Genomic DNA, 15,997 nt, shown 5'->3' with positions numbered 1-15,997 from the left:
GATATATCTATATTTATATAGCCTTTTCTGTTGGTGGTACTGAAATTAATGCACATCTCACAATCATGTTGTTTTAGAATTGAAGAAATACAGTAATCCTTCCATTGACAAATCAACTCTTTGTTTTCTGCAAACCAGCCTTCTTAATTTTAGTATGAGGGGAAATTAACTTCTGAGCTTTAGCTGCTGATCAAGCCATTGCTAGTTAGAAATTGTTGGTCTACAAATCACCTTGATATTTACAGGTAGATCTTGATCACTGCTCATGGATTTTGGTTGACTGAGGTTCTCCTGGCTTGTGGATATCCCTATAGATTCTCTACATAGTCATTGATAATATGGATCTTCAAGCACTACCAATCAGAAAGCAATGCTCACCTATTCTGTCTTTTCATGTTGATTATCATATTTGCTGATTGCACACTGCAAGTTAACACGCCAACATCTTAAATCAAGAAACAGCTTTCTAAGATCTACAGAGATACTCACAGGAACACCTCAGCAAAGTGAGAGTCCAACACCTCAGCAAGCGAGAGTCCAAAAGTGGTGGGCTAAAACCTGGAACCTCAATCAGTGACTAATACCAGATGAGAAACTCCCTCCTGTGCACACAGAAGGCTGGGCTACTTGGAAGGTACTGAACAGATTGCGCTCTGGTACCACGAGATGCAAAGCTAATTTTAAGTAATGGGGCTACAAAGGGGAGTCCACAACATGTGAGTGTGGAGAAAAGCAAACTACAGACCACCTACTACAATGCAGTCTGAGCCCTGCCACATGCACAATGGAGGACCTTCTCACAGTGACACCAGAGGCACTTCAAGTGGACAGCTTCTGGTCACAGAAAATCTAGCATAATGACAAGTTTTTAACTTGGTTTGTGTTCTCTTTTAAATACATTATAACTGTACCCTCAATTCACTTCTGACACAATAAATAATTAAAATAAAAATATCATATTTGCTTACTAGCATCAAAGAGGTACAATACAGATATCAAATAGTAACACTGTCAGTTCAGTTTCTATTCAACCTTAACACCATGAATGCTTCAAAAAGAAATTTAAATACTGAAGAAATTATTCATAAAAGATATTTCTGACATTTTTTTGAAATATGAGCACTTTTGTTCACCCAAGTTAGAAAATAATGTAAAAGCATACATTTATAAATTTAGCCATCATGAGTCCCTTCTGGGAGAGAGGGCAGGTTAAAAATAAATTATTATTATTATTATTATTATTATTATTATTATCATTATCATTAGTAATATTATAATAGAAACATAGAATAAAATTCTAGAGGAAATGCCTACTTTATTGATATGAAAGCAGACATTTTAAACTTTGGAAATGGAAGATAACTATGACAAACGTCATTAAAAATGAAAGAAGAGTAGAAGCTTTACGAAATTGGTGCTCAGACAGCTGAGGGATTCCCCTTTGTAGTTAAAAACTTCAACAGAGAGAACACTAAAGATAATGTCATGCATCTGCAAAGCCTTGGACTTTAGCTTTAGACATTTGCTGGAAACTGTTTGATATTATGCCACATGGAAGCCATTAAAATGAGAAATGTGCACAACACAATTTCACTCACCGAGAAGAAAGGCTTGGCTTGCCACTTTTACTACAGCTGGTATAAATTCCTGGGCCATCATCAAAGAAACTTCCAAGTGCCAATTTTTGCCTGATAGACTCTCTCTCATTTTTCTGAGCCTAAATAAAATAAAGAAATTAACAAAATTAAAAATGCAGAAGTAAACAATTGTCTTCAACCAACTGACAGCAATTCACATTTGAGTCTAAGCAGTACATTCATATTAATCCAGCATGTCAGCATTCACAAAACAGTACTTTAAGATTAACCTAACACGTCAACACACAGCAAGAAATGATTAGAGTACCATTACATTGAATGTCACTCAGAGGGATATTTATTCCACAGTTCCTAACAAATACTGAATATGTGTTGAATTTAAGCCTCTTGACTGTTGTCTTTGAAGTTGATCATGACTGTAAATAATATTTAAAACAAGGGTTTAACCAATATTTAAATCTGAGGCAAGGCACCCTCATCTACAAATTCCTCTAATGAGTCACTTATTTCATGTTTCAATTAGTGGAAGGATGTGTGTGTGTACACATAATTTTAACAATCCAGTAAACGGTGCCATAAAAAAAAATCACTAACTTTGTACATTTTTAGGATTTTTAGGATTTTTAGGATTCAATGATCCTTAGGTTTTCCCTCCTCTCCACACTAGTATGCCCAGCCTTGCCACCATATATATTTTAAGGATTTCTACCATAGCATAAAGAAGAGTTTCTCAAACTGTGCTCCTCCAGATGTTTTAGACTTCAGCTCCCACAATTCCTAACATCTGGTAAGATGGCTGGGATTTCTGGGAGCTGAAATCCACAGAACTTGGAGGAGCAGAGTTTGGGAAACACTGGAACAAAGAATGCTACTGTCCTGTGTGCCCTTGATCTTTTATTTGGTCTTCACCACAAGATGCCACTGTTAGCTGAACATCTTGGGCCCCTTCTGCACAGCTGAATACAATCCCACATTATCTGCTTTGAACTGGAATATATGGCAATGTGGACTCAGATAACTCAGTTCAAAGCATTGCCTTGATATTCTGGGTTATATGGTTGTGTGGAAGGGCCTTTGGTTACACTATGAAGGAAAATGCAAGTGGCGGCTTGTATAGCTCACAAACAATAAATTCTGACAACCTTTTGGTTTGGAGTCTAGGGTTTTATTCAGAGTAGAAATTCAAGGAGAAAAAAAGAGTTATTTGTGATGTTCATGTTGCCAAGAATTGCGCTGGCTTTTAAAGCTGCTGCATCACATTGCAGACTCATGTTCAGATTGTAGCTCACTGTTGAATCTGTTTTATGTATCTAGATATACTTATGATTTCATTTCTATTTAATTTATGATTTATACAAATACCATGGTGAATATAAATAATATAAATAATAATGCTCTGGTGTAGAAACAATAATCAGCCTTGGGTAATTGGGTGAAGTTCCTGCTTAGTTTTGTAGTTTATTTGGTGACCTTGGGTTAGTTACAATCTCTTAATGTGCATCTATATTGTGCTGTTGAAGACTTTCATGGCTGGAATCACTGGGTTCCTGCATGGCCATATTCTATATTGCAGAATTAATGCAATTATACACCACTTTTACTGCCATGGCTCAATGCTATGGAATCCAGGGAGTTGTAGTTCAGTGGGGAATCAGCACTCTTTGGCAGAGAAGGCTAAAATCCTTGTAAAACTACAACTGCAATGACTTCATAGCACTGAACCATAGCAATTAAAGTGATGTCAAACTGCATTGATTCTACAAAGTAAGTGCACCCTTTATGAGGATAATATGTAAAGTGCAGCATGTCTACTATCTCTCTGTGTTTTATATAATACATATATAAATTGTTCCCTTGTAGTTTCTCAAGTCACTCCTGACATGAAAAAAACCTGTTCCCTTACCTGTGTGATTTTATTTTTAAAGCATAAAATTGTCAGTAGTACTTCAGCTTATAGCTGGTCTGATGTTCTTACACATGAAATTGTTAAATTTGTGGTGTTAGTACAGTCACAGTTACTCTTATATGAAGTTTCCTTGACAACATTTATGTCCTTTACAGACTGACATTTTTCAGGGTTTAAAAAATAGTGATATAAATTGGAAACATTTCCAGCAGTATGAAATACATTGAATGGGGATGGCAGTGGGGATCTAATGAGGGGGGTCCTCTGAGATGTCCTCTATTTTATAGCCATACCTGTGGTAAAGTGAAAACGAATGTACCAGCTTATTAAGTTCAGCAAATCTGCTTTTAACGCTATTGATTTTTCCTGTGTGATGCAGTTTGTTTGCCTCTGCACTTTTTGAGACAGAAAAGCAATATTTCAGAGGCATGATACATTGCTGAGGATCTTACCTGAAGATGTGGGGGAAAACCTTCAGTTAGCTGCAGCATCTACATGCAGCCACTAATGAATACTACTAATTGCGTTACCGCTCAAAATCACTAGGCAGTATATTTCATTTAAATGGAAAGGATATTGCAACATCTTTTGGACCAGTTTGGCATCAGTTTCCAAATGTAAATAGGGAGAAATAAAGCATGTTTTCCCTAAGCAGAATTTACACACGGTGGGCATCCCCTGGAGTCTAGGGTTTCAACAACCCTAGATTTTCGACAACTCTAGAGGGCTGCACAGTGTTGACATTTTGGGCAAAAAGATGTCCTCCTCTTGGGATTTCTATTGTTGTCACTATTTAGAATAGAAGATTTCCATCTCTTTCCAAGAATATACAGTGGTTCCACAAAAAGGCAATTTGGTTCTTAAATGGCAAATCTGCCTCAAAAATCATTTTCCAGCATTTTTGAGAGGTGCAGGGATTGAGGGACTGTGATGGTCCCAAAGGAAACATAATACCAACCCTGCCATAGAGCTCCCACTTTGCTAATTAAGAAGCCTCATAGTTTGATTAACAAACTTTTTCTACTGGCTCGCTGTGAGTTTTCCAGGTGGTATGGCCATGTTCCAGAAGCATTCTCTTCTAACGTTTCACACACATCTATGGCAGGCATCCTCAGAAGTTGTGAGGTCTGTTGGAAATGAGGCAAGTGAGGTTTACACATCTGTGGAATGTCCATAATGGGAGAAAAAAATGCTTGTCTGCTTGAGGCAAGTGTGAATATTGCAGTTGACCAGCTTGATTACCATTTAATGGCCTTGCAACTTCAAAGCCTGGCTGCTTGCTGCTTGGAGGGATCCTTTGTTGGGAGGTATTAGCTGACCCTTATAGATTCTTGTCAGGAATACTCCTTTTTTTAGTATTGCTTTTTTAGTGTTGTTTTCTTTAGTGTTAGAGTTTTTTTAAATGCTGGTAGCTAGATTTGTTCATTTTCATGGTTTTCTCCTTTCTGTTGAAGTTGTCCATATGCTTTTGGATTTCAATGTGTAGTCTGACATGGTAGTTGTTAGATGGTCCAGGATTTCTGTGTTCTCAAATAATATGCTATCTCCAGGTTGGTTCATGCTATGGCTGACTTCTCAGGTTGAATTAGTTTGCAATGCCTTTCATGGTCCTAGATTCGTGTTTGGGCAATGCTGCATTTTCCCTATGCAGACTTGTCCACAGCTGCATGGTATGTGATAGACTCTACAGAGATGAGATGATCCCTCTTGTCCTTTGATACATGTAGCAATTGTTGGATTTTCTTAGTGGTCTGTAGAGAGTTTGTAGGTTGTGTTTCTTCATCAACTTCCCTATGCAGTCAGTGGTTCCCTTGATGTATGGTAAGACACCATTCATGTGGGCAAAATGTTAGGAGAGAATGCTTCCAGAACATGGCCATACAGCCTGGAAAACTCACACCAACCCAGCAATTCCGGCTATGAAAGCCTTTGACAAAACTGTTTCTAATTCAGGTCTAAACAGAAATATCTTGCAACAGTAGTATTTATAACATCTTCATTTGTGATGCTGATAAACCTAGGACGTCTTACAATATGTTTGAGGATTAGCACTGAGCTTTACTGCTAGGTACTTGCAGAACTTTCCTCCAACTAATAAACTCTTGACAAAGTATTATATGGAAGAGAGTTGGTTAGATAAACTATTAGGATAAGTCCTCAAAGGATGGTAATTGTGTGTCTTTGTGGACCAACACAGCATTTATGTTTTGGCCTGAACAAAAGGTGCAAGCAAGTGCCATTCATACACACAAACTTATTAATGCAATCTTCTTGCTAGCTGGTCATGCAAAGAGGGTTGAATATCCAGCTATAACTAACATACTCTAACTGGAGTTTGGGGTCATCTACATGTGCCACAAACAGTAATGGTGATGCTGAGTCGGGTACTCTGGATAAGTACCAACAGAGTCCACATAGCCAGCTGCTGAACTGGTCTGACCTTTTGGCCTATACTCTTTATTTGTCCTTCCCAGAATGAAAATTTCTGTAGATTCAAGTTCAAAATAACTGGGAGCCCAGAGGTTTCTCGCTCTTGCTTTACAGGAAAGTCTAAAGTACTGGCAAGTGTTAAAAACATAAACCCCAAGCCTCCAATATGTTGCTGTAACTGTGCCATGGTTTTGAAGATTATCAGACGCTCACTTTGTTTATGGCCACAGATTAAATGTATGTGTCTAATTTTATGTCCCAGTCCTACCTATATCTACTCAAGGCAACCACATTTTACCTACAATAAAAATAGCACAAGGACCAATTATGTTGTGATTATGATAGAAGTATAAGCAATGCTGCAATGACAGTTAATACTGTAACTAATGAAAAGTAGAAATTGGCATCAAATAGCATCATTATAAAGAGGCAGGCAGAACAAAATCTGTTGGCTGCAGCAAAAATCACAGTGGGAGATCAAAGAGTTATTAGAAAATCATTTGATGCATTTTTTTAAAAAATGTGTGCATATACTTATGTCCCAGTAATGTTGGTTTTATGTTTCATGATATGGTAGTGGAGGTCACTGGGTCTTTCCAACACATTAAAAAAACTATGTTACAGCAACATATTGGAGGCTTGAGGTTTATGCTATTAACACTGGCAGCTAAACTACAATTAAGGAACCTAGCCAACTCATTTAAAATAATGCAAGTACTAGCTGTTCTATTAGGCTTACAAATCTTCTGGCCAAATATGTATACAAACACATTGTAAAGGTTGTTTTGCAAGCCATTTATCTGCTTTTAAAATAAAAGGTTTTCCCCTTAGACATTTAAAATACAATTCTTTAGCCACAAAAACTCTCAGTGGCCTTCCTGATGAAATTCTCTAAAGGATTTAATAAACCATGCAAGGGTAGTATTTAGATTCACGAACAATATGATCAATTTAAATATTAATAAGGGAAACAATAGTTTTATCTGTAGCTGAATGGCATATGCAAAGAAATATTGGATATGTGTAGCCATGCTTAAGGTTCTGTTATTGACATTAAATAACTTGGAACTAGGATACCGAACAGATTAAAAAAATATGCAAGCACAGGCATATAACAACTTCTACTTTTTGTTATTTGTCATCAAGTCAACTTCGATGTATGGTGGTCCTATGAATGAGAGACCTTTAAGAAGTCCAGATATCCACTGGCCTGCTCAAGTGTTCCATCTTTTTACCTCATGGGTTACTATTCCCTTCCAAATGGCAAGTGATTTGTATTATCTTCTAAATCAGCAGAACACAATTTTATTTTTCCATTAATCTGAACTGCAAATTAAGCACAAACCACAAGTTACTGATCTGGATGCAATGGGAAACTCTGGCTTGCCATGAAAAAGCAATGGGGAAGGGGAAGCTAGAAATTGTGAACTAAATTTGTTTACCCATTAACCCATGTATGGAATGAAATATTCATATGATAAGCATGTAAAAACTGCTATATGGGACCAGACTGAAGGCCTGTCTAATGTAGCACATTGTAACCAAATAGTTGCCTACAGGATGCCTATAAGTAGGACATGACGGAAATAGCATTCTCTTGCTTATGTTGCTCAGTAACTGGTATACAGATATAGACACATACTGCATACATATGTAGAGGAATAGGCATACAGATATTTAGGCATATCTGATACTGGAAGTAATATAGCCACATTGAATATCAGTGATTCATCTTCTTTTAAAGTCATTCAAATTGATGACTACCACATCATCTGACAACAAATTCTTCTGCAGGTCATATAGTACTTCCTTTTTTTTTGATCTCATATCATTCATCCTCATCAAAGCTCCTCTCCTTCCAATTATCTTGATATGATACATGATTTTATATACTTGTACGATGGTATTAACACCCTTCTACTACTCTTCTGTTTCCTAAACTAAAGAGCACAAAGATTTTAACTTTTCACTCAAGGGCAAGAGGTGTTTTCCAGTCTCTTGATTGTTTTGCTCATGTATGCCTCCATCTTCTCCTATCCTGCAATATATTTATTTTTATTTATTTTGATGTATTGTCAAAGGCTTTATTTATTTTACTTTATTTTTATCCCACTTTTCTTCTGATACAGGGACCCAAGGCAGCTTAGATACTTTTTGTACATAGTATTCTATCTGAATTAGGCCAAAGACTTGTCAAGAACAATCACAATCTCTGTGAAAGAATGAAAATTTGAACTTGCCTCTTCAATATATAAAACCATGTGCTATAACAGATAAAATCGCAGCAGAATGTGGACTGCTTCGAAGTCATCCATGTTGAACACAAACTTATTTATTGAAGTTAATGTATGCTTTCCCACTTACAGTATAAAATTTGCAATGACTGCCTGGATAGTCAGAGAAAATCTCAACATGGAAATACTTTTGATGTATGAATATTTTATATCATAGTTGTATTTATAGCATGGATTACATTTTGTTCTATATAAGAGAAAGATGACCTGAATTTTCCCAGATATATTTTATAAGACAGGGAACACAGTTCTATTGGAACAATATAGTTGGAGTCACCATTATTGCACATATTTTTTTCAAGATGTTTAACAATATTACTACTCTGAAAATGAAAGAAATAAAATGTAGACACATGCCTCTGATAGACAATATGGTAACAACACTAGTAGAACATACCATAAATTCAGATAATAGCAGTCTACTAAGCACTCAGATTTTGTCATCATCTTTATCCAGGCTTCATGTTGTTTATTTAACAGGATACAGGATGATGTTTTCTTGTAGTGGCCTTAATGCATTTAGTACGACAAATTTGTATCAAAAGAATGTATATGGTTAATGTATCTAAAGCTCTGTTCAGGCTTGCTATTCACAAATCAGAGACAAAGAGAACATGCCTGTCATCCTCTCCGAGAGACACACTTTCCTGGTTCCCATAAAAACTGCCAGGGAAACTACTCCGCTGGCTCCCCAGACAGCTTGCTTAATGGAAATTTAATTAAATGTATGCATTCACCCTTTTTCCAAAGTTCTCTGAGCAGAATGTTAACATGAAATCAACCTGCAATGTGGGAGATGAAGAGAGATGCTCAAAGCCACCCAGTGAGCAAGCTGAATGGGGATTTGGCCCACCATTCCCATATCTAATAATACAGCCAGTGAACACGACAAACTCCTTGTGATCAACCTAAACATAGTTTCCTATAAATTCATTTTGACTTTTCTTGCCCTTAGGAGAGCTAGTGAACAAAATTGTTCTCTTTATTACAGTATGAAAGTCAAACTATAACACTGAAAGAACAAATTACCAGATAAGGTTTGCAGCTTTAGCAGGTGAGGGGAACTTCTAGTGACAAAGTCTCTAGATATAGTATTTTGTTTCAAAGAATGTATTTTGATCTGTTCCTCTCTTGCTGAGCTTCACACAAACCCCATCGGATGAGCTGTGCAGCCTTTCTGTGTTTTATTGCTTCTTTTATGGTGTTTCAGAAATTTAGCCAACCTATTTCCTATCATTTTGTCTGAATTGTTAAGGAGTGTTTGAATCCCAACAGGATCATTAGGTGATTGTTCATCTAGCAGCAATAACACATTAGAAGATAATTTTATTGATCCTTTTAAAGTACACTTTATTTCACATATTACCAATAAATGGGTTTTATATGTTAACAGTGTGCATCCTTAGTAAGCTTTATAATGAATATGTGCAAACTAAAAATGGTATTTATATGAGCTAAGCTGGCCTTTTATTGGGTATCACCGCCCCTCTTCCCCACTTTGTTATTCATGCAAGGCCTTTGGGATAGAAATATTATTGGATATTTTCTAGGAAACATAACATGCTTGGTATTTACAGTATTACAAATATGGTCACAAATAGACCAACAGACATGTCCTAGAATTCAGAACAAGTAAAACTATATTCCTGGTGTGCCATCTCATTCATTGTATGTAACTCGCAATTCAATAGCCTTTGCATGAGAATATACATTTGAAACTAATGGACCAACCCCACTCATAGTGTCTATTTGTGAGTGAATGTCCAAGTCACCTGTTGACTTATGGTTACCCTGCTCAGAATCATAGAATCATAGAGTTGGATGAGACCTTATGGGCCATCCAGTTCAACCCCCTGCCAAGAAGCAGGAAAATTGCATTCAAAGCACCCCCGACAGATGGCTATCCAGCCTCTGTTTAAAAGCTTCCAAAGAAGGAGCCTCCGCCACACTCCAGGGCAGAGAGTTCCACTGCTGAACGGCTCTCACAGTCAGGAAGTTCTTCCTCATGTTCAGTTTGAAGCCATTGTTCCGTGTCCTAATCTCCAGGGCAGCAGAAAACAAGCTTGCTCCCTCCTCCCTATGACTTCCTCTCACATATTTATACATGGCTATCATGTCTCCTCTCAGCCTTTTCTTCTTCAGGCTAAACATGCCCAGCTCTTTAAGCCACTGCTCATAGGGCTTGTTCTCCAGACCCTTGATCATTTTACTCGCCCTCATCTGGACGCATTCCAGTTTGTCAATATCTCTCTTCAACTGTGGTGCCCAGAATTGGACACAATATTCCAGGTGTGGTCTAACCAAGGCAGAATAGAGGGGTAGCATTACTTCCCTAGATCTAGACACTAGGCTCCTGTTGATGCAGGCCAAAATCCCATTGGCTTTTTTTGCCGCAACATCACATTGTTGGCTCATGTTTAACTTGTTGTCCACAAGGACCCCAAGATGGCTCTGTTAGTTCCTTCCTCTGAAATGTAGCCAACATGTCTATTTAGTCCTGTGATAATACAGAGTCCATTTAAAGGCTGTGATAATCTACTTTTAAGATCAGGACTACGATTTCAAATGTCTAGGTTCTTGAGGAACCAGAAATATTTTTAAAGGTCCCTACTCTGAGATTAGCATGTTGTTGTTTGTGATCACTTGGGATCTTTCTTGTCTTGCATGGAAGATTATTTATTTTGACTTCCATATTGTAAATTAGCAGGTTTAAGACCTCTATCTGTGAATATAACTTTCATTATAGCTGATTTAGATTTGGCCCATTTCGACCAGCAACTTTCTAATGAATATGGCATTTCCTGGTCTCAGTTCTGATACAGGAGACCCTTCAATTGGAAATGTCAGAGACTGATCTTTGAACCTTTTGAATGAAAACGTCAGCCACAGCCTAATCTCATGAATGATTCTACAACCCTTGGATAACATTGTCAATATGTCCTAGATAAGCCAGATTTTATTAACCTTACCATTAAGATAAGCAGTGGGGTCAATGGGAGTCAAAGCAAAACATCCACAAAGCATGAGCTTGGGGAAGGCTGTACTAAGACAAGAGATAAACAGCCTTGTAACCTCCCTGATATTACTGGATTGCCATTCACATCTGCCTTAGCCAACATGGCAAATAGAGTTGCAATCTAACTTCTGGAAAGTTCTCTTGGATATTAAGTCAAAAAATTCATAAGATATCGATGCTCAGTGCAAAATATGTCATGCCCCCTTTACATTACATCATTATGGTCCTATAATTTCACTTGCACCACCATGAACACATCTTATTGAATCTTGGGATTTGCAATTTAGGGTTATTTAGAATTCTCATTAAGAAAAAAAACCCTACAAACTACAACTCAGGATTTTTCTTAAGGGAGCCATGTCAGTAAATATGGAATCAAAGTGCTATAACCGTATAGTGTAAATGAGCCCTTAGCCTTTAAGGTACCAAAAGACCACTGGATCTGAGTAAAACAGCTATCAACCTGAAAATTATTAACTTTCCATTTAGCCAAGATCAAACATAGATGCATGAAGAAACTTGAATATCCAGTGACTATGTATAACAATCTTTGAACATATTCTCAGCCAACAAGTATCGCTTAGAAGAAACACATAAACAGAATGATGTTTTAGCACTCTGAAGATAAGGACGTGCATGTACTTGTTATTTGACGTCAAGACCTCAACCATGCAACTGAAGTTATTTTTAAGTATGTCTGTTATTACCAGACATAGACAATTACTATATTTAAAGTTCCATATCACAGCCGGCATGCTTTTTAAAGACATGCCAATGCAGCAGTTTACATAAACACTCCACATTCTGGCAAACTCCTTGTTCTGTTCTATTTCAAAGGTTTCTACTAAACAGGGCTTCTGGAGAAATAAGGGAAAAGAAAAAGTCTGTCACACACGTCTCCAAACATTTATCAAAATTAAGCATTTTACCGAGTTACAGGAATTGCCAAGCCAACAGCATCCATATGAATATATTTCTAGCAGCTGATTTTAATCTATGTATATTGTTGCTGACAGCTAAAATACTGTATTTTATATAGCATAACAAAAGGCACTCTGAATACAGAACTCTTGTCCAGAATTTAACAAAAAGTTGGTGCAAATGTTGATCATGACAACAAATGTCACTATGTAGCAAAATAAAATGAGACTATTGTGATCAAAAACACAAGGCAGTGTCTGTAGCCTCAAGGATGCTTTATGAATGCCTTTTGTGTGTGTGTGGTGTTAACTGCATGGCTTTGATTTCTTTCCTTTCTGCAAAACCGGCGTGATTGTTCCAAAACAAAAGAGCCCTTTCTGTCCCTTACCTTTTTATAATTCCCTTCCATATCCAATGTGGATACTTCAGCCATGATGTCATCCATTCCATCACTGTCCAAATGCATTCTTTAACTCTTAAAGACCCAAGGAAACCAGGCAGTCACTTTCTCCTCCTCCAGCTAACACTTGTTACCCCATGCTCCATGTTTCTTTTCTCATGGCTTATTCTGGAAAGTGCAGTGGGAGGAGGCAGCCCAAAGTCAAGCAGGCAACCCCAGCCTTCGTCTTCATTCAGATAAATGTCCCAGTGTGTGTTTCCTTCACAAGTGAGGAGAGAACAGCTTCCATGCTGTGCAGTTAGAGGCTTCCTCTTCACCGACACTTGGACCTGTCAGGAAATTGATCTTCTCACCAGCTGCTATCACCTACTTCTGAAGTTTGCTGCCACGATCCACTGCAAAGTATGCTTCTTTTTTCCCTAATAAAGTAAAGGTTTGCCTTTGAGCTGCAGCCAGCTGATTGCGCTTCCTTGCCAGTTACACAAGGAAAGCAACAATTTTCCTCCGGCCGCTGGAAGTACAGGATAAAAATAGATGGACAACCTCCTAACAGGCTGCACACAGCAGGGGGAGAGGGAATACACACACTCACACACAACCCTGCTATTTTCAAAATAGAAAAGAAGTTAAGGCTACATGCGCTATAGCCATAAATAAAAATGAACCAAAAGGAGCTATGAGCTTACATCAATTGCCACATCTTCATTCAAATCACTCAAATGCCAGGCAATTCCATGAGATTCAAAGCAGCATATGGAACTACCTCCACCCCAACCCTCATGAAAGAAGTAGGAGGGCGGAAAGGACAAGGCTGCTTTCCCAGTTCACATTCAGAAGTATATTTAGTAGCAGGAACTTTAGCTCAGTTGTAGTGCACAGCCTTTGCATGCAGAAATGTCTCATGTTTAGTTCTGGACAATCCTAGTTCAACAGACTTCAGGTAGCAGGGGAAGTAAGAGTCCTGTTTGTGGCCAGTCAACTTCTGCCTGTCAGAACTGGGAATACTGGGTTAGACTGATGAATAATGGTTTGAGCACTGAATAATGGTGTGAACACCAGATCAGCCCCTCCCTCCTAGCCTTCAGAAGAAAGGTAAAAGCTTGGCTGTGGGATCAGGCCTTCGGAGAATAGTGCAGTGCAATGAACAGATCAGGAATATATGGAATTACTATGGAACAACTTGGATTACAACTATGGATGGTGTGATTTTAATATAAAATGCAATGTTTTAAAATGTTTAATATATATTTTTAATTTTAATCTAATCTAATTTTATTTTTTTTGAAATTGTATGTGTTTTAAGGCATTGAGTAATTGCCTCTGTGTAAGCTGCCTTGAATTCCTTTTGGGGTAGAGAAATAAAGTAACTAAATAAATTATGATTCTGAAGACCTGTGTTTGAATCCCTGCTCAGCCAAAGAAACCCACCTTCGGCAAGTCACTCTCACAGCCTTGACAGAAAACAAAAGCAAAACCACTCTGAACAAACCTTGCCAAGAAAATCCCATGAGAGGTTCCTCTTGAGATTGCCATAAATTGGGAACGACTTGAAGGCTCAACACAACAGAGGCACGGGGCACCTTCTAATGTTGACTTCTAAAGAATGACTTTCGATTGTGCTTACTAAGACTACTGTGGGATTTTTAAAATCTCCAACTGTTTAGTTTCCTTCTTTTAAAAATATGATTGGCAGATCTTTGTAACAATACTGCTTTGCCTAAGTAAAAAGAGCAAAGCAAGTAAGGAGTTATACAGTTTCCCAACATCACTCCAATAGGCAGACTCTTCTTTGCATAAGCACTACTCTCACAGTCATGTCACCTTGAGCATGATTTGTATAGACACATCTCACAAACATTTTCTGCTTTATGAACTTACTCAGAATAACTAAATTTATTCTAACGATGGCAAAAAGGAGGACATTTTGAAGAAAAGGCTATGACATAGAACTAGTTTTGCTAAAATAATATTTCAGCAAAATGGGCAAGAAATATATATATATGAATGATACACTTGTTTCAGTTTCCCAGAATGAGAAAGATCCCTGCTGATATTAATAGATTTCAAGAAAATATTGAAATGCAGTGAATTTCGATGAGCAAAATCTTCAAGATTGAACCCACTTTCCTTGTTGGAAGATTATATCATAAATCCTTTCAGAAGATCAATTAAATTTCATGTTAAATGCCACGAGGAGAGCCCAAAATGACACAGAATAAGGGTTGTTATCAGGTTAAACATCCAAACCATAATAGAGTCTCCTCAAGGGAAAAGGCAATGGGTGTAGGACATTTATTTATTGTTGTACTTTGATTATTTGTAAGTATATGGTGCCCTTGTTACCCCAACAAAAGGAAAATCTATAATAAAATAATAAACCGTCAGCAGATTCAAACCTCAGTAAAAAAAGGCCTCTGCCAAAGAAGTTTCTTTTTACAGAATCATTACATCAGTTCCATTTGGGCAGCTTTAAATGGGAATTAGACAATTTATGAAGATTATGCCCATCTGTGTCTATAAACATAATGGCTATAGATTACCTCAAATATCATAGACAATATGGATCTCCAGGGCTCAAAATACGCTAAAGACACCAATTCCTGTTGCATCTTAGAAGATAAGCTGGGTCATATTTGGAGATTACTTGATGGGAACAAGAAGACAGTCCACAATCATCGTATATTGTAGGATATATTTTAGAACTGGCAAAACCATATCTGAGTATTTGTACGCCTTATTGCACTGCTCAAATTACTGATCAAAGGCTTGGTTCAAAGCCACGATTCAAGTTTTTTCCTGATGGTCAGGAGAAAGGGGGCTGATCTAATTTTGTTGTGGAGGAAGTTCCATAAATGAGAGGCCACCACTGAGAAGGCCCTGTCTCTCATCCCCACCAATTGCATGGGCAAATTGCATTGTAGTGGATCACAAAGGGAAGCTCACCATAGAGGGAAGCTCACCAATGCACATCCTTGTCATGGTAACTATAACTATGATTTATTGTAACAGTCATTGCTTCCTAATGTTACTGACATACTCTTAGGACTTCATGAGACGAAGCTGGGGGAAGCAGAGGAAGGCAGGGAAATAGTCTTCTTTGTGTGGAATTCCGACTTTAAAGAAGATGAAGAATTTACTTACTCCCATCACACAGGATCTCTCCTCCCACCTAAACTATTCACTTAGAGGAAACCCAAGGCACTGTTCTTAAGACAGTCACCACTTCTGGGCTCATTTCCCCCCTTCAATCCAGTTACTCTAGTGGAGACCCAAGGTTGCATTCTTAAGAATGTCCATTCCTGTTTCTCCACACTTCTGAGATAGTTCACTGATGAAACACCATGGATTACAGCTGGAAGTCTTTCTGTGACATATGATGGGCTTCGTTGAACTTCATCCATTAACTGTTTTAGAAGTATGTGGAAATGGGGG

General features: G+C 37.7%; 1 protein-coding gene across 12 annotated transcripts in view; it reads right to left on the bottom strand.

Moving 5' to 3' along the window:
* SCHIP1 (schwannomin interacting protein 1) overlaps positions 1 to 15,997 on the bottom strand; it is a 520,084-nt gene that overhangs the window by 24,458 nt on the left and 479,629 nt on the right. For 9 of the 12 annotated variants that reach the window (XM_060767611.2, XM_060767613.2, XM_060767614.2 and 6 more), the window contains one exon: positions 1,599 to 1,717. In XM_060767611.2, coding sequence (XP_060623594.2) covers positions 1,599 to 1,717 — 119 coding nt within the window. Of the gene's footprint in view, positions 1 to 1,594; positions 1,718 to 12,553; positions 13,049 to 15,997 lie in introns of those variants that run through there. The other 3 variants (XM_060767617.2, XM_060767620.2, XM_060767618.2) reach the window with 3 other exon arrangements.

This window comes from Anolis sagrei, chromosome 3, assembly GCF_037176765.1.
Source record: "Anolis sagrei isolate rAnoSag1 chromosome 3, rAnoSag1.mat, whole genome shotgun sequence".
Taxonomy (NCBI): domain Eukaryota; kingdom Metazoa; phylum Chordata; class Lepidosauria; order Squamata; family Dactyloidae; genus Anolis; species Anolis sagrei.
The sequence above is the reverse complement of the archived record's forward strand: the minus strand, read 5'-3'. Positions and strand labels throughout refer to the sequence as shown.